Here is an 18,914-nt window from a genome sequence, read left to right on the forward strand (position 1 = left end):
ATATTTGAATATTTCTGCATGCTGAGGTCCCTGAACAGTCTTGGAATTAAATAAATTGTAATAAATTGTTTTCATGTGTGATCATGTTAGTCCCCATAGTAACCATTTCATTGTCATGAGACCATTTTCTGAAACTTGACCTCAGAGTATTAAATGACCAGTTGTGACACAGCCTCATAAAATGTTATAATCACAAACTAGAGATATAGGGCATTTGCGGGATGTGTGACTTTCCAAGTCATACTGACAATAAGGGCGTTTCCAGAACAGAAGTGCTCACCATCCAATTGAAATCTCCAACTCTCAGAATGTTTTTAATTTAGCACAAAATCTGTGTATCAAATGGTATTAACTCAAAAATTGCTGCAACAAGTTACGAGACATAAGTGAGCATGAGAATTGCCATCATATTCTTCCATTGTTTTGTTCTAGGCCCTCATACACTCTATATCTTCTGCATAGGTGGCTAACCAGAGTACTATACTTATTAGAGATTTATGAATAGAAAAGTGTGTGTATGTGGTTGGTCTTTAAGGATTATGATGATGATATGAGTAGCCGAGGCATAAATGATAATTTAGCATTATTCTGATGTGTGTGTGCACATACTTCATGCCACCCCTGTATAAATCTGTTGGGCCACTTGGACCACCACATTTCAGAAGGTCTGGATACACCACTGCTACCACATACGATTTTAAGTATATTGCTAGATGTTTAACCGTCTGTCTACAGTCAGATTTTTCCAGTGTGATAAACTAATAAAAACATTTTTACAGGTGTGTAGTTAAGATTAAAATGAAGTTCCAAAATAGGTGCGATCCCCCCAGCAAGAGGCTTGCCCCCCACCACTTTATGGCCCTGGCCCTATAACCTTGCATGATCCAGTCACCAAACTTTACAGGTATGAGGTGAGTAGGGGGTACGAAGTAGGAGGCAAGATGGTCTCTAGTTTTATTTTGCGCAAAAACGTTTGAAATCAGAATATCATTAGGACCGCAAACGATTTGCAAGTTTTTCTGCAGGATGCTATTTGTCACAAAAACCTTTTGAGCAAATTCAGTTTATTGGTACTTATGGAGGACTAGGACCTAGTTACTCAAAGGTCATTTGATCACTGTGATGAATAATCAATGGCACAGTTCAAAGGCGCTTACAGTAGGCACCTGTTTGGTAACCCTCGCGGTAGGATATCAGCTGTAAAACAAACAAAAGTGGAAACGTCTTCTTTCGCTTATAATCACCCAGTAGCCTATACTGAGGACTGTGCGACGAGTGGACAGCAACGTGACGATCAGACAAACCCCAACACACACACATGGACACACACCCTATCTTTTCATTGGCTATAGGATGTCTTCGCAGTCAGGTGGAGTCGAGCGTCCTCATGGTGATCAGAGCTCTATAGGACAAAACCCCCGTTGCTGCTGCAGCTTTCACTGCTCAACTCAGCCTGACAGCCCATATTGACAGGATGGCAACCCCTCATAGACCCACCACTGAAATTGCTCACGTCTACAGGGGAACATTTATGCACTCGACTCCGAAAACAGCGCTGCAGATCCTGGAAGATGAGCTGCTGGGAGTGGATAGAGACGGAAAGGTTGGTCAGACTCTAAAACATTTAACAGCCTTTGATCTTATGTGTGTTGTTTGTCTTTTTATGTATCTTAACTAGTCTGTTTATGATTTTGAAAACACATGAGTTTGTCTGTTATGCGGAAATTGATAAACAGGCTATATAGGCTATAGCTCATTACTCCAAACCTCGCGCAAAGAGGCAACATTTGGCACCTTTTTAGTTTAAAGGGTTAGGGTTTACCAAAGTAGAAGGCGTATTTGTTACATAATAACCTAATTGTCTTCTACAGTGAACTGTTGCCGAGCAACTTTCTCTATTTGGCCGCTAATAGTCTCAAGTAGCCTCTTTACACACAACAAGTGGAATTAAAATGCACCGGTCATTCTTAAACCATTCAAAACATACACGCAATCGTTTGTTGCTCTAAGTAAAGAGATACATAATGTACAGCATGTTTTCAGCTCTCATACTTTGCTCTCTTTTAAATGCAAACACTGTTTTGTAATCATCAACTTCTAGCTGATATCCGTTCTGCCATCAGATTGCTTTCATTGCGAAAGACACGGAGCTAGACACACTGTCTCAGACCTTTGGATTCAGTCCGTCTGAAGTCACTCAACTGACACAACAGTAAGACAAATGCATTCATTAATCACTGAGAATTTTGCCTATAGTTATTAAATCAGTTCTTGCATATGCCATGAAAAACAATGTCCTGTATTATTTAACCTTTTTTTAATGACTTGCTGCTCTGCAGTGAGTTCTTCATGCCAGGACTGGTGGACACCCACATCCATGCATCCCAGTACGGCTACGCTGGCACTGCCCTGGATATGCCCTTACTGCAGTGGCTCAACACCTACACCTTTCCTGTGGAGTCAGGCTTCAAGGACTTGGAGTTTGCCAACAGGGTCTACTCTCAAGTAGTGGTGAGTTTACTGGCATCATTAGAATTTGTAGAGTTGCCTGTGCATTAGTTACAGGGAGCCAAAACGGAGCTTTGTGGCACACTGCAAGTTTAATAAATTGTTTATGATTTTGTTGAGTGAAAAAAGTGGAAAATTACTGTGGGATTCCTACTACTTTCACACCCTGAGAAGGATGCACCATTTCAAAGGCTTAACAATGCATTGAAAAAAAGAGAAAACTTTTGAATGATGTCTTAATCCTGTAATATGATCCCTGCGCCTTATAGAAAAGGACCCTGAGAAACGGAACAACCACGGCATGTTACTTCGCCACCATACATACAGATGCCTCTCTGCTGTTGGGCCAGATTGCAAGTAAGATATATATATATACACACACATGCATACAGGCAAGGTCTGGGAGGTTGCATGTTACTAAAAGAGTCCCGGCCATAATACTGTGAATAATATCCAGCCTATTTTTTAACGTAAACTGATCACGTCATGGCAGGTGAACTCTGAGTGGTTGGAAGGTAAGACCTTGTCCGTAACCTCAAATGTCGAGGCTGTTGTTAAAAAAGTGAATATGAAATTAAAGACAATACGAGTAATGTAACTCCGTCAACACAGCCAGATTATATGCATAGTGTCGTGGTGCATAAAGAGAGAGATGGTAAGCCAGCATGGCGTTTTCTGACAATCAAGCATTGTAGTCACTTTTATAAGCAGAGCAGCAGCTCACGATGTGATAATGGATCCATAGGATTTGGTATATTGATCAGATTAAGCACAGTATAGGTATTTATAACTTCCATACGGTCAAATTGACAGTGCTACATTCAGCTGATATATTTTTCTAAACTCCATAAAGTCAGTGGTCCTGTTTCCCTTTTCTCAACTAGATTAGAAAACGTTTGTTTTGTTCACTTTTATGCCTTGTACTTATCATCATGGTGTCATGGGTATCACTTTATAACACAGCCCACTACTTAAAGTTTATTAACCCCGACACTTACGGTGTTATATTGGGGGTTTTTTTTATGCAAAAAGTAATGAATTAAAATAGAATTTTTTTTTTGTCCTTTGCTCATGGCAATCATGACAATCATTTCTGATAGAGTAAGTCTCTCTTAGTCTCTATGGATTAGTACGCTTACATACAGAGTTAAAACAAGAGAACAGTGCAAACTTCATAATCCCCTTGTTGTTTTTGTACTTATAGAGTAAGTACTCTGTACTTAGATAGTAGAGAGAGAAAGAAAGTGTAGACTGGGTGCGGTTGGATGTAGTTTCCCTGCCAAGGCACACCCTTTAAGCAGCTTAAATGTCATGGCATCCATTACTGTAAATGCAGTACTTAAAAATGCTTGCAGTGTAAGTCATTTCTTCTTTCCTCTTAAATACCCTGTAAATATCTAGTAAATACTAAAATACTTACTGTATAACAACTTTCTCATATCTTCTAAAAGTCAGAAATGTTACTCCCTTGTTCCGTTGTACCTCCATTTAAGTACCAGGAGGAACCAGTAAGTACTGATTCATACGACAATATTACACTGCAAGAGTCGGGTAATTACACTACAAGTCACAGGCTATATTTTAAACTGTTACCGGGTCATGTTGTGTAATGCTGAACACACACACACATACATGTGTACTGATGCAATACTGAGTTGAACCCAGGCTTTGGCAGCTTTGCAGTCATTCTGTTAACAAGGTCGTTCAAACCTCACCTTTGTCCTGTTCTGAGCAGCTGTTGGCGTGCTGTCATTCAGTGTAAGCATGTGACGCATATTTAAAATGTCTTCTTAATTTCCTCCTGTGTGTGTAATGAATTTATTAATCAAACTATTTTTCACAAGTGTAATGGTACAACAATAAAAAACAGAAATGCGTACTAAATCCAATGTACTATATTTTCTCAGGCAAGAATCTCGTGAGGTCACAGTCCAAGGGAAATCTGATACACATTCTCTGCCTGATTTGAGGCAATTGCAAATGTTCGGTCACAGCAGCACAAAGCTCGCTCGCAATCGGGTCACCTAAATATAATCTGCAGTACTTGTAATACTAAACGTGTTGAAGTAGCTTATTACTATACTTAACCCCTACACAAAACTGAACACCATCTAAAATGCAATTAATATAAATATAACAAATCGGCAGTGTTGATGTTGATTAAAAAGTATGGATGGTTAACTTGCCCCCATTGGCAATAAATGAGGGGTACACCTGTGTGGTCACAAAAACCACCATCCAGTTTTGCTTTCCCTTGTTCTAGTAGAGTCAAGACCCTGCACACCCAGTGGCAGTGGGCCAGCATGAAAAATCCCAGGACCCTGAATCTAGCTCACCTAAAGTGAATGCAGTCCCTCTATGACAATATTAAATTTAGCTGTGCTTGTCTTGCTGTGACATGCCAAAATGTCTTCTGTGAAAAAAGTCTTTCAGATCATCTCCTGAGGCTGAAAGTGGGTTAAACTAGGAATGATGAGGATGACGTATATACCGATAAAAATAGTAAAGGTGTATGCACGTGCGCCCACACACTCCTGAAAGCTCTAATCAGCTAAAATAAGCGTGCCGGGTCTTTAGAATATCTCCTGCTCCTTATTCCCATGTCAATGGATGAAACATTGTTAATCTTAATGTTAATGGAAAAGACCAAAAAAAGAACTCAACATTTCTGCCAAATGATCATATCAGCATTTTGGTTTACACAGTAAAATAATTTGTGTCACGTACAGCATTTAGTCGTTCCTTCCACTGGGACTTTTTCACAGAAGGACGGAATCAAACGTTTTTTGACTGCACTGCAGCAGAAAGATAGGGCAGGGAAGATCATTTAAGTAATAACTTGTGCATGAGCTTGTGCAAGAGTGGGTGTGTGCACTTGTGGCATGTGTTAAGCTGTTTGCGATGAATGTGTGAATGCTACAGTATGTGCGTCCTTGTCTGCACTCATACAAGAAGACTGGGATTAAGGGTTGTGAATGACAGCAGGATTTGACTCTAACACATTGACTTGGAATGCCGCAGGTGACAGCTCTTCCTTACTGAAGCAAACACGCTACTTAATTTTGCAAATTCTGCACAAAACAGTACAGCTAACCATTCCAAAACAGTTTTATTGTACATATTTGTACAATATATAGTATCTTTACATATATATTTGGTATTTTTTGTATTTTACTGTATATGTAGTATGTTCTTGAGTGCTGCAGCACTTCTCAGTACTTCAGTGCTACCTCTTATTAGTTTTTTGTATGCACAAAACACCAAGGGAAATTCCTTGTATATGAAAACCTTCCTGGCAATAAAAACCTATTCTGACTCTGATTCTGAAGATGGATGATTATACAAATTGGACAAATTCTGCTAATTTAGTATGCCAAAATAATTAATGATTGTTTCCCTCTAAAGAGAAATCTGGATGAAATACTCAACTACCCCTGAGATGTCAACCATCTCTCAGATACTTTGTTTCTATTGTATCATCACTCTGTCATGGTCATCATGTGAAGTGCTTGTGTTGTGCCATGTGAAAAAAACACACAGTTCACACATTTGGTGTTAACTATTAATTGACAAGGCATTTGCTTTTCTGAAACAAGTCATTAGTACAGGGTGTTCTTTTTGGAAAGAAGTTTTTGTTACTCACTTTCCTTGTTTTTGCGGCAGATGACTTTGGACAGCGTGCCTTGGTGGGCAAAGTGTGTATGGACAGGAACAATTGTGTGAAACATTACAAAGAAACCAATCAGGAGTCTCAAGAGGAAACCTGCAGGTGGGTATCAACAGGTTGATACAGTAGAAAGGTCTTTAGGCATGGGTAGGCTCTTGCTATGCAGTGTACAGTTTATTTAGGGAAATTACATTGAAATCAAACTGGATTTTATATAGGGTCGAACAGGATGTGTGTCCTTTCAAAACATTAGTAAAATAAATAATAGTTTATTTAGCTGTGCAATGCTGTGATCTCTATATAGAGTACTGAAGATTTTTTTCAGTCAGGAAAAACTCCCTGCAGTAACAACTTTAGTCGCACTTAATGTATGCAATGTGTGTCAGAAAGAAGAGGCAGTTCTCAGTTAGCCAATTTGTTAAGACTTGGCTGCACCAAGTGAGTAACGATCATTGTGTTGTTCCCTCAAGGTTCATTGCAGAGCTCTTGAACAAAAAGGTAAGATTCTATGAAACAATAAACAGAACATCTCAGTGCTGTAAGATTTTAAGATCCTGTGTCATTTCCCTGTCTCCTCTGTTGTTTTTTGGGTAGTACCCTCTGGTGAAGCCAGTGGTGACTCCCCGTTTCGCTCCATCCTGCACAGGAGCCTTGCTTGGACAGTTGGGAGCAATCGCTAAGAATAACAACCTTCACATTCAGGTGAGCTCACTGTGGCAACCAACCAGTCTATGTCCTCTGGGGACTGTTGCCGTGGAGATTGTTAAGCGATGGACCGGTGGGGACTTTGAACAATGACATAAATACACACTCGTGCAATTTTCAGAGGCAAAACGCTGACAGGGAAGGATGAAAACATCAGTACTACACCTCAGGCTCTGTCTCAATACTACAGCTTTTATCAAAGATATGTATGTGTTTATTTCCAGAGTCATATCAGTGAAACTGTCGAGGAGATTAAGCTTGTAAAGGAGCTGTTTCCTGAATCAGAGTCTTACACAGACATCTATCACAAATACAACCTGCTCACTGACAAGGTGAGGACACAGTCACATCTCTGCTTGCTCACACGCAGGCATACATTTTTTTGTGGAAAAAATATGAATGCTGATAAAAAATGAGGGTGATGATTCACAGACAGTGATGGCCCATGGCTGCCACCTCACTGATGAAGAGTTGGCTCTGTTCAGAGAGACAGGGGCATCTTTGTCTCACTGTCCCAATTCCAACATCTCGTAAGTTTCTGAAAGCTTCTCAAGATTGTATGTGCACAAATGCCATGAAGTCTCATGAAGATTTGCATGACACATCATTTACAATACAATAGAACTAAAGCAATACAGTATTACATAGATTTGTAAATGCCTGAATGCAAATATGCAAGAGATAAAACTTTATCATCTCTCTCTCTCTCTCTCTCTCTCTCTCTCTCTCTCTCTCTTTCTCTCTTTCTCTCTCTCTCTCTCTCTCTCTATCTCTCTCTCTCTCTCTCTATCTCTCTCTCTCTCTCTCTCTCTCTCTCTCTCTCTTTATCTGCTAAGGTTGTGCAGTGGATTGTTAAACGTCCGCAACGTCCTGAAACATAAAGTCAAGTTGGGACTGGGGACAGGTGGGACCAGAGCCCCTATGTGAACATTTTCTTCTTTATTCCATTCTCTATGCCAGATCACTTTTGACAAAAGTAAAGGTTTACTGATTTAGCTTTGTTTTGGAAATTCCCCGCCCTCTAGACACAGACATGCAAGAAAAATTAGAGGCAAGCAGTGAAATTGGTGCCAAGACATTTTGACATAGTTATCTGGTTTTACAATCGTTTAAGTGTTTTTAGTTTTTAGAGATTTGCCCCTCCCATTAACTCCAAACGAGGCCTGATGTATGCATTAGCTTCATACACTAACCTGTACCAGCACTAGTCATTCACTTCAATCATCCCCCATTGTGACTGTGCTCCTGATGCTGTTATACAGCAGCAATTCTATGAAAATGACCATCCTGTTTTCTTTTCAAGTTTGTGGCCCTTTAAAGCCCTTTGAGATGACATACTGTGATTTGAGGCGTTTGAGAGATGGAGAGAATGTTGCGCTGCGGAGATAGGTCCAGCTATGCAAGACTAGCCCTCTGCTAACTGTAGCCGTGAGCTTCGTCGCAGCTGGTGTGAGGTCACGGCTATAGTTAGTATAAGGCTAGACTATAAGCAACATTTCTCTTGAAAAATCAGCAAACGTAGTGGCCCTTTAAATTTAAGGCCTCAAGCAGCAGAAATCTGAAGATTTGAAATGCGGATGTTCCCTATCCACAACATGTTTTTGTGAATGCTTGTGTCTGTATGCATGCTTGTATTCATTTGACTCATCCGGTCTGTACTTGTGATATCAGATGTGGCTGGGGGGTACTCAGCCTCTATGCTGGACGCAGTGAGGAGAGCTCTGGACACATCTAAAGTCTTGACTATCCAGAAACCAGAGTACGACACACTCACCTTTGAGGAAGTGTTCAGACTGGCTACACTGGGAGGCAGCCAAGGTAAGAAACAAAAAAACAGCTGTGACTCAGAAGATCAGACGTGATAAAACGCGTTGTGTTCTGTCTCTTTATAAGTCATATTCTCCATCGAAACACTGTGTGAGAGAAGCTAAGGACACAGTCTCTGACCACTGTAACTCTGCAGCAGAAATGCCTGATTCAACACACAGCTGTGAAAACAAGATATTGTTGATGACTGATTGTGATTTCACAGGAGGGTGGAGAATACAACAACTTATTTTATAATGTGTTTTGTCTGTAGCTTTGTCCCTGGATGACCAGATAGGGAATTTTGAAGTGGGCAAAGACTTTGATGCCCTGAGGGTGAATGTAGCTGCTCCTGATGGACCAATCGACCTGATCCAGTGTGAGGAACCAAAGGTGGGTAGTGGGGCATAATCTTAGTCCTAATCTATTTGCACATATTTGCACACAAATTAAGCATAACATTGGAACGCTAATTTGTCACCACTTCAATTTCAGATTCTTTTGGAAAAGTTCTTGAATTTGGGTGAGTGTTGTTTATTCATCCGAACCTTTCAGACTCTAATGTGCCACTCACTGTTCACTTGATTTACTTGTTTGTCTCTGTTACTTCCTGTTTGACAGGTGATGATCGTAACATTGCAGAGGTGTTTGTGGCTGGGAGGAAGGTGGTACCATTCACAGAGCCAACAATAGAGTAAACAATAATAACGGTAATAATAATAATAATAATAATAATAATAAACTTTATTTAAATATCACCTTCATAACATGCATAAAATGCTTTACAAAAAAAATCAAAATCAATAACAGTTATCACAACAGAATACACAAAAAGTGAAAGCCAAAAACAATAAAATAGTTGATATCTAAAAAGATAAAATTGTATAATATCAGTATAATAACAAGATAACAATACTCATTTGATGCAGAGACAAACAAGTAGGAAATTAATTATGAATTCAACATTCAACTGATAAATCCAGAGGACAGAGTAGGCCATGTGAGGTTCGGTGAGGGCCATGCAGGACTGGTCAGCTGAGCTCAAGTACAATCTTTCAGGGCAATGCTTTAAACAAAAAGAAGCTTTTGAAAGTGGACTTTTATTGGACAGGTGGGCTGACTGAGAGGTCTTATTGTTGCGCTTGTTAATCATTTTTGCATATAAAATCCAATCACTGTAGAAGCATGTGAGAAAAACTCAGTTGGAGGGTGAAGTATTCTTTTAAACCAGACAATTGCCTGTCAAGACATGTGACGTAGAATAGAAAAGAAATACTTTATTTATCCCAAGCTGGGAAATTGAAGCTAGGATTTTGCCCTGTGACGCAAAGATGCTCAGTGTAGCTGCAGTGTCTGATTATCTTTGGTGGCTTGGTGATCTTATTTTCATGCTGTGCAGCTATAAAAATGCTTTGTGATCATAAGACTGGGATTGACTTGCGTTATTATCATAGCTCCTTCAGTTTTTATGCTGTACACTCCACTCAGGTGTTTAAAACAACGAAGGCACAGACGTATTTTTTCGTATTCTATTAGTTTCAGTATGACTCATTCGCATCAGACTGCGGCACTCATTGTCGTTAAACTCATGTGTGGCTCAGGATACAAAAAGCTACCATTCCAGGTCTATAACCATTCTCTGTTGTTTTTTCGTTGCAAACACTTAAACCTCAAAATCTGCATCCTGGTGTGGCTCAGTGTAAAATGAAATTACACATAACCTAGTGTGTTACGATCAAAAACTGTTATTTTTGACATCGTTTTTTTTTTCATATTAACCTTGAATTTACTCAGCGATTCAAAGTTTGAGAAGTCTGAGATTGCTGATTTTAATTCACATATTTATTTATATGACCATTGCAAACTTTTTTATGAATGTTGGGAAATGATGGGAAATTAAATGGACTGATTGCGAATATGTGTTGAGAATGTATTTAAGACAAGTTTATGTTTTCTTTTTTAAAATGAAATATAGCCAATGTTTTATGTTAAAGGCTCTATTTGTACACTGACATGTCACATCATGGAAGAGTGAAATAAAGAAAACTGCCAAGTCTGTTTTTATTTTTGTGTGTGCAGTTCTTTAAAGGGATAGTTAGGCTATTTTGAAGTGGTGCTGTATGAGGTACTTATTGATAGTGTATTACCTACAGTAGATGACGGTTAGCTCACTGCCAAGTGGGAGAAGCAGACAGGAATATCTACACAGAAACTAAGCAATGTACTGCTGTAGGCTAGGGCTGCACTCTTAACATATTTAAAAGCACACCTAAAATAAATCCATTTGAATTTAAATAAGCTATATTTAGAATATATTGCCTGCTTTACCTTGCTGTCTGACAGTGATTGTTGTTTACTTCACCTCATAAAGTGAATTGGCATTTTGTTTATTCCATAAACTGCAGAAAATCTCACCCAAACTGCAGATCTGCAGTGTGATACAGATACACTTGTGTGAGGGAATACGTTGAGAAAATGTAATGCCAAGGAAAGAGCTGTCTGATGGCAAGGTAAAATAAATTAGGTTAGTTAAAATGATACATATTTCTTTAGGTAGGCCTTTTTTAAGGTACTCCTGTCTGCTAACCGTCTTCTACCGTAGGTAATGCCCTGACTATCGAACAGTACATCATACTACCTAAATCCAAAAACATGCTGTTACTGATCATTGATTATAGCCCAGGGTATAGTTAACGGTTTGGATGAATAATTTCCATTGACCCTTCCAGCCCACTAACAGACCAGTCTGTAGCTTCTTTATTAGATGATCCTCACCATCTGGGCCGGACAGCTGAGAAGGTAAGATGGCTTCTGTCAGGTCCCACTGACATCAGGGCCCCTGCTCCACTTGAAAAAGACCATTGTAGTAGGTATATGTGCACTGAGGAGAAGTCTCAGCCACTGGGGAAACACTCTACTTCATATAACCTACATCACACATCTCATACCTCTAATCCAATGTCCATTTTCAGACTCATAATTTACAGTATTTATGGGTTTAAAAATGACATTTTATGTTGAGATGTATGTATGTGGGCACAGAGGTCTCAAAAACGACACATAATCCATATCTCTTACAATGGGAACACTCAACCATAAAATTTAATATCTATTCCCACAACATACAACAACCATGTCCTCATTTTTTTATGAAATCATGCATCGCTCCTGGTAGCCAAGTCTGTTCTTTTTTTGTTTTTGTTTTGATCAAAACATAAAACCAATGCTAACAGCTTGATACTTGTAGAGGTAAGTGAGCATTTTGTAATTTCATTTGAGCACCCTTTGGGACAGCACAGCTGGACAAGTTTACTGACCTTATCTCAATTTACATAATGTATCAAGTGATCAAGACTATTTCACTGGGAAGGAAAGACGAGAGCGGCAGCCTGCAGACAAAGTTACTGTCTTCCCCAGTCAGCTAGGCTACCATCACAACTAGAATCCACACCTGTAAAGATTCAGAGCGGATGCCTAATCTCGAACCAGGCTCTCGGCCAGGAAAAGTGGTTCCAAAGCGGCACCAACTCTTTGCTAGTCTTGAACCCGCCGCATAAAGTCTTGCTTGCTATAAAAAAAAAATGTGATTTTGATCCTCAACACTCAACACTATCCCCGCCTCACATCACCACAGACCAGGTCAGAGGACAGCTGAGGAAGCTCCGGCCCAGGAAAGCAGCAGGCCCGGATGGAGGAAAGTATTAAACTGAACTCCGGTGTATTCGGTAATCAACAGGCGTTTCTTAGTCTGGGTTCTTTGTACTTGTTTTCTGGTGGACTTGTGAAACGTCACAGCCCAAGTACTGTTCCAATTCATAGACCACATCTCGCCAAGCACAGTCCAAAGGCCCCGGATGTGACTTATTTCGCCCATTTTGTCGAGGATACATCGGAGGTGACTTGTGTGGACTTCGGACAGCCAAATATCCCAGAATGCATTGCACATTAACGTTGTACTGCATCCTCCCGTCCTCTTAAGTGTGGACTCCAGAGTCGAACTTGCCAAGTCTAAACTTCCAAGCTCACAAGTACGAACTTGGAATACGGCCGACTCGTATGGACTGCCAATATATGTAGATGTAGCTGGCTGCTAAGGCTTGTAGCATTGTAAAACAGTCTTTTTTAAATAAACTCTGGGTTCGCTAACTACGTTGTTGGTGCTTCGTTTTAGGGACTGTTTTCATGCTACTGCAGAGGTTTGGTGATATTTTGAGCAATATTAGTGGTTAAAAAAAGACGTTTAGCTAACAGTGTTAGCCATGTCTGGCTGTTAGTGACTCTCCAGGATTTCTAATAGTTGATAAATGACAAAAACAGCTTATTTGATGTATATTCATGCCGAAAAAGTCCATGGGCTGCTGTTACGCCGGAATTACACTTTGACCTTTTTAATGGAATTCCATTGCTTGGCAACAGCCTTGGTCTTTGTTAACTTCCTGTCAGCTGGTGTCATTCACATTCACTGCAACAGGAATCACATTTAGAATGTTTATGTTTACAACTTTGAAAAGGGGAATTTGCTCTGTTTTACTCTGTCTTGGAGTCAGCCTCAAGCGGCAGCTCGATGAGCTAGTTCAGTCGCGATAGGCACAGTCCGTGGGGTGGAGGGAGCTGTGCCTGAGAGACCAGACTCAGGGCTGCAAAATCCCCTTCCCGATACAGTCAGGAAGTCGCTACTGATCCTGTGTTGATCATGTAGAGTACATTAGGCCTACTTTTGCTTTACAGCGCTGGCTCCTTTATTAGATTGTTAGAAGTGACAACAGCCAGGTGATTTGGCAGGTAGGTCTATATGCAATAGAAAGTCTTAGGTTATAGCTCTCTCTCGGTCTGTCTATACTCAGCTGATTTGAGTAGCCTAGCCTATGAATAGCCTAGTATATAGAGTGTGTTGATTGTTTATATATAAACATTGATCTCTGATAAGCGGGATTTATATGAACTCCTTTCTGTCCCCCTCTTCCTACAATGTATATTCTATACAGCAGCTTGTCTGTAATATTTTTTTTGTACTTTTGATAATACGGAAGTGGCTTGTGTTCCTTTAATACCAAAGTGATGTCTACTTTTGAACCCTCAGCTCTGATTACATTTAATCTAAACTAACCTGTTGGGGTATATCTTGTTATCGTTAGGAGAAAAGAGGGACAAGAACAGTTACAAGTTATAAAAATCTGTCAACATTTTGGTGTAAGAATTTTTCGTGTGTGTGTGTGTGTGTGTCTGTCTGTCTGTCTGTGTATTTTTGTCTTGTTCATCACCTCAGCCCTCCAACAGCAAGGAGAAGCCTCTGGAAATGCCTCTGTTTCGGGTTTCCTGTGAGCATGGTGGGGCGAAGGCCATGAAGGCTCGGCCTGGGCGGAGAATGATGCGTAGGAAAATGTATATCTGTGGGGAGACGGATGAAGATGGCTCTGTCCTTCCATTGACACAGTTGTGTCTGCTGAACCTGGCAGACAACATGAAAGAAGTGTGGGTGAAGGACTATGCTGATAACTACCTGGATCAGTATTCATTCAGATACATCATGGGGCCTTTCAACTTACTGCGTGAGTGTGTGAGGGCTTATTTAACAGACAACTCTGTTAACCGTCTCTTAGGTTACGTCTTTTATCCGTGTGGACTTTGGCAATTTATTGACTTCCTGAGATATAAATGAAAGCCTGCCTGTAACAGAAATAATCTACTGTACAACTAATTCCTCATGTGTACTTTTTATAACACAAGAGTCACTTCTAATCACTTCTAATCCTGCCACAATATCTCCCTGTCTGTCTTTTTCCCTCACTTTTACTCTCCATATAGCGGGTGAGCTGGTTGAGGAGCTGATCGGGCTGTTGTGCACCAGAAAGCAGATGTCCCGGGCAGCCCTCCACCTCCTGCTGGTCCCCCAACTCCGTGGCCTGTCTCTGGAAAAGTGTCCTGGTCTGGTCACATCTGCTCTCTGTGCCCACATCGCTGCACGTTGTCAGGTCAGACAGAATCAGCGGCACAAAGGATCGATCGGTTATTTTGTGTTTTATGTTTTTTTATGTCGCTCACTATCTGAGATTTCAGATTTCAATTTCCTGATGTTGAGTGAATCCACACCTTATATGTATCTAAGTTAAAAAAAATCCCCATTCTCCTCTTTCCTTTAATAATAGCATGCATATACAGTGGAGGAAAATAAGAAGAGATAATGGTGGATAAAGGATAATTTTGTCTACAGTATAATTTTGCATGACAGCTGGTTTGTTACAACCCAGCTCTAAAGGGGAAAGGGAAGCAACACAAAACCGGATGTTTTTTCTAATAAAAAACAAACAAAGAGTTTTAAAAGTACAAACAATCTAATGAAACTAACTAAAGGAAAGGGCACTGTTGATGTTGTTCAAAATAAAGAACCAAATATAAGCACAAGAGGACTATTAAAACAAGAGCATCTAATTTACTAAAGAAACAAAATTAGAAATAAAACCTCACTATCTAACCGTACCAACTTCAAAGCCAAAAGACAAAAACAACAACAACAAAAACAGCTCCCCTGCACCTAGTGTGTAAACTAAAAATAACTAAGTTTATGTAAAGTGTGATTAGTTTTTGAAAGCTATTTCCGGATCAGTACCTTAATTTCAAAACACAGTTATTCCAACAGTTTGCCTTCAGTAAACTGAACAACAAAACAACGAGAGGCACGTTGAAATTCACAGCTGCCTGGACTGACAGACTATTTATAAACAGGTGTGACGGGACTGGGTGCCATACCAATCAGGATCTTCAGGAAGTGGGATGGGCAGAATTTGATTGGGATATTAAAGTTTTGGTTTCTTTGTATATTTTGCCGGGCCATACTTCTTTAATGTCTTTAAATGTCCTGCTTTTTTTCTCAGGGTATGTGGAGTCTGGACCTATCTGGAGCCCAGCAGTTGCCCTCAAAGGTCCTGTCTGAAACCCTCTGCTCTCTACCTGCCCTGCGCTCACTCTCCCTGGCTGGTACGCCTTGTGACGGATGTGTAATCAGGGCGATTGCTTACCGCTGTCGTTTGCTGCGACACCTGGACATATCGCGCTGTCATTTCCTTTCCCCTGCCGCGTTACTTCCCCTTGGAGGCGGTGCTTCCTTTTCGTGCTCTGGCTGTCCTTCGAGGTCACCTTGTCCCACCTCTACATCCCAATCTGTTATTTCCTCTTCTTGCTCTACACCTCTATCTCCTCTCCCCCTCCGCAGTCTGCTTGCTGTGGATATTGGGTTTGGGGAACGAGAGGGAGACCCTGTGGCGGCAGCAGCCTACCTCCTCCTCTCCCTGCCGTACCTGGAGAGAGTGGCCATGGAGGGCCTTGGGCACGCCTGCTGTCTCATCCAGCACAGACAGTTTAGCAAGGCCGATGAGTTGACTGACAGAGAAGGAGTTCCCAGGCTGGAGGAGGTGTGGAGGGATTGGAGGCACAGGGTGAGCAAGGACAGTTGGGGGAAAAAGGGAGAAGGAGCAGCAGTAAGTGAAGAAGATGAGGACGAAGAGGAGGAGGAGAGGATATTGTGGAAGGGGTATGGTAGTGAGCGTGAGGAGGATGCAAGTAGAGATGAAGGGCCGAGTTGCTCTCAGAACCAAGCAGAGGATCAAGGGAGAGGAAGAGTTTCGTCAGGGGATGAAAGCCTGATCTTGCGCCTGAAGGACGTCAAGGGTTTATCATGTGACTCTCTGGACAGTTTAAGTCGTGTATGTCCAAACATCTACTCCATATCTGTGAACGCTGATGATGATACTAGAAGAAGGAGCCAAGGGTCTCTGTTAGCCACAGGCCTCCAGACATGGTCAGGCCAGCTGCGGAGCCTCTCAGTACGCTACCCAGGCCCTCTTTCGGATCTCCTTCCTGCCTTGCAAGTTGCGGGCTACTCTCTGGTCCTTCTCAACCTGGAGGGGGTGAAAACCAGCCCTCTCAGTCCTCTACTGGAGGTCATCAAGGCCTGTCCCAGACTCAGAGACCTGCTCATCTTTGCCGAGCCTCCCACCACCCCACAGGAGGAAGAAGCAGACGAAAATCAGCTGGACGACAGGGACCTTCCACAGCTATCAGACCTTTGCTCTCTCACACTCAAGTAAGGCTGCTGTTGAGGTACACAACTTAGTACACTTGCCATGCACATCATGGCTGTTTCAAAGTCATGACAGGAACAAACAGTAAATCCACTAATGGTGTGTGTCGTAGACCTTATACTTATCTTAACCATTATACCTATCAAGTATAATGAAGCAATCTGGAGTAAATCGTCTACCCCACTAAACAAGCCCCACAGACACAGTTGTTTGGCTAACCCTGACCTCTGAACTGAACACGTGAATCATTGATGTTCATTTTGAGTCCTCACATAATGAAAACCAATACCTTTCCCAAGACTTAACAAGATTGGTTATAAATAAGGTAGTTGAGCCTGAAGCCCCATTCACACTTCCTTTTCGTTGCGGCCGACCAAAAAAGCAGGCATTCCGGCGAACCTTCATTGGGGTGCTGTTTTGGAATCTCTATGTAAAAAGCCCTATATACGCTCACTTTTTCTTCTAAAATCAGTGTAGTTATCCTGCACTTAAAGTCATAATCCTTAAAATTTGATGAACTTTTTTCCAGCTGCCTATCAGGTGAGCCTGTTTTTAACTGAGCCCGCCATCTTGTCACATTTGCAGTCGCTATGCATGTTGACTTTTTTTGTAAACTTTATTGAAACCCATTCACCTCTACTTCCAGTCTGTCCCCTATATGTTACCCTCTTTAATCCATACATACACACAGGTTCCTATTCACTTCTGTACTTACTACAAGCCTGACTTAGAGGTTGGAAGTTCCCGATTTCCGATAACAATGAAATGCAGTGACAATCTCCACCGGCAGACCAACTGCTGTCAGCAGCGTCACTAACATGGCGGCGCATTTACATTTAGAGAGGGAATGTCGCCAGAGACACACATATTGTAATACTCAGCAAAGACAATTAGAAGTGCTTTCATTAGTGTGTCATATAATCATCAAATCATTATATAATCATGTTATAATAATATGTGTAAGAAGAACAAGAACATTAATCCAGCAACTCAGCAGGACCGTTTTAGTTAGTTATCTTCACTAAGACTCAGTTGTTCCTATTGTTGTGCTTTTGTCATGGATGCCTTTGTGTCATTATCCAATATTACTACTAATCGGCTAATACATCTGTATTTCTCAGCAGCTTAAATTTAATTTGTGCGAAGTCATAATTTGATGAAGGTCTATAGGAACTAAAGAAAACTACCTACTACTACGAATTCCTATTTAAGTAACCAAATTGTGTCTCTTCCTTTTCTGAAGTTTCTCCTACGAGCACAGCCAAATGGAGCCTGTCATGTCCTGGATGTCCCTGAAGAGGGTGCTCAAGTGTCTCCTGACTGGTTCTCCTTTACTGGAGAAGCTCTCACTGGTGTCTCTGCCCTGCCCTCTGAACTGCGTTTTACAGGATGTGTTGGACTTGAATTATGCAGATTCCACAGACTCACGTCTCATGCCACTTGGACGGGTACAACACATTGACCTGCAGCGGACAGATGTGAAGGCAAAAACAGTGACAAGTGTAATACAACGGAGCAAGAGACTAAAGTGTGTAAATGTGAGTTACTGCTGGCAAATCAGTCTGTTGGACAGGTTCGACTTGGAGATGTTCTATAAAATCCCAGTCGTCTGGATGTAGTGAAGAGAATGAAAACCTGCAATACGCTGTCAACAGCACTGTTGAAGGTGGATGAATAACGCGATAAATCATTCAAATAAAAACACAATGCACACTTTTTACAATGTCAATAACGTGTATCTCAGCTTGTCTCTGCAGTCTTAAAGACACAATCTGATATCAAAACATGTTAGTGCCTTGAATGAATTTCAAACTATCTTCTCTATTGTGTTTTAAATAAGTCTTTTGGTTATCATGTTCTTCTAAGGTCATGGTGAATTGAACAGGCAGGATGTAAGTAATGAGTGAAGAACACTGTTGTTTGTATTGTATGTTGTTTCAACATAAAATCACATAATGAATTAAAATCCATGTACCAAACTCATTTTTATTTCCTGTATTTTGGTTTCAAATTTGATATGGACTGATCAGAAGGTGCCCAGATCGCTACTTCCTTAAATGGTATTTTAGTCATTTGAAATAAAAGTAGCATGAAGGAGTACCACCAAGAAATAAAAGGATGATGTTGGAGCATGCCAAACTAAATAAAAC

At 40.9% G+C, this 18,914-nt stretch overlaps 2 protein-coding genes across 2 annotated transcripts; both read left to right on the forward strand.

Moving 5' to 3' along the window:
* Nucleotides 1-1,382: 1,382 nt before the first annotated feature.
* Nucleotides 1,383-10,656, forward strand: gda (guanine deaminase). Its single transcript, XM_083912701.1, has 14 exons — nucleotides 1,383-1,603; nucleotides 2,124-2,212; nucleotides 2,340-2,511; nucleotides 2,778-2,865; nucleotides 6,172-6,277; nucleotides 6,646-6,673; nucleotides 6,770-6,877; nucleotides 7,105-7,212; nucleotides 7,313-7,410; nucleotides 7,717-7,784; nucleotides 8,552-8,698; nucleotides 8,961-9,079; nucleotides 9,182-9,209; nucleotides 9,308-10,656. Exons 1-14 carry the CDS (start codon nucleotides 1,475-1,477, stop codon nucleotides 9,382-9,384), a joined length of 1,365 nt encoding a protein of 454 aa, XP_083768827.1. The 5' UTR covers nucleotides 1,383-1,474; the 3' UTR covers nucleotides 9,385-10,656.
* A 2,672-nt stretch (nucleotides 10,657-13,328) lies between these two features.
* On the forward strand, nucleotides 13,329-18,672 carry LOC310945581 (uncharacterized protein). The gene is made up of 5 exons (XM_083911716.1): nucleotides 13,329-13,468; nucleotides 13,953-14,235; nucleotides 14,492-14,658; nucleotides 15,559-16,766; nucleotides 18,008-18,672. The coding sequence occupies exons 2-5, from the start codon at nucleotides 13,983-13,985 to the stop codon at nucleotides 18,381-18,383; spliced, it is 2,004 nt and encodes a 667-aa protein (XP_083767842.1). The 5' UTR covers nucleotides 13,329-13,468; nucleotides 13,953-13,982; the 3' UTR covers nucleotides 18,384-18,672.
* The last annotated feature ends 242 nt before the right edge of the window (nucleotides 18,673-18,914 follow it).

The sequence above is a fragment of the Echiichthys vipera genome, assembly GCF_963691815.1.
Source record: "Echiichthys vipera genome assembly, chromosome: 4".
In the NCBI taxonomy this organism is placed as follows: Eukaryota; Metazoa; Chordata; class Actinopteri; order Perciformes; family Trachinidae; genus Echiichthys; species Echiichthys vipera.

Excerpts from the sequence above, each read along its gene's own strand:
- gda (XM_083912701.1), top strand. The coding sequence starts at position 1,475 with ATGGCAACCCCTCATAGACCCACCACTGAAATTGCTCACGTCTACAGG. Across the intron at positions 8,699-8,960 it reads TACACTGGGAGGCAGCCAAG|CTTTGTCCCTGGATGACCAG; the intron begins GTAAGAAACAAA and ends TTTTGTCTGTAG. Across the intron at positions 9,210-9,307 it reads GGAAAAGTTCTTGAATTTGG|GTGATGATCGTAACATTGCA; the intron begins GTGAGTGTTGTT and ends CCTGTTTGACAG.
- LOC310945581 (XM_083911716.1), top strand. The coding sequence starts at position 13,983 with ATGCCTCTGTTTCGGGTTTCCTGTGAGCATGGTGGGGCGAAGGCCATG. Across the intron at positions 14,236-14,491 it reads GGGGCCTTTCAACTTACTGC|CGGGTGAGCTGGTTGAGGAG; the intron begins GTGAGTGTGTGA and ends CTCTCCATATAG. Across the intron at positions 16,767-18,007 it reads CTTTGCTCTCTCACACTCAA|TTTCTCCTACGAGCACAGCC; the intron begins GTAAGGCTGCTG and ends CCTTTTCTGAAG.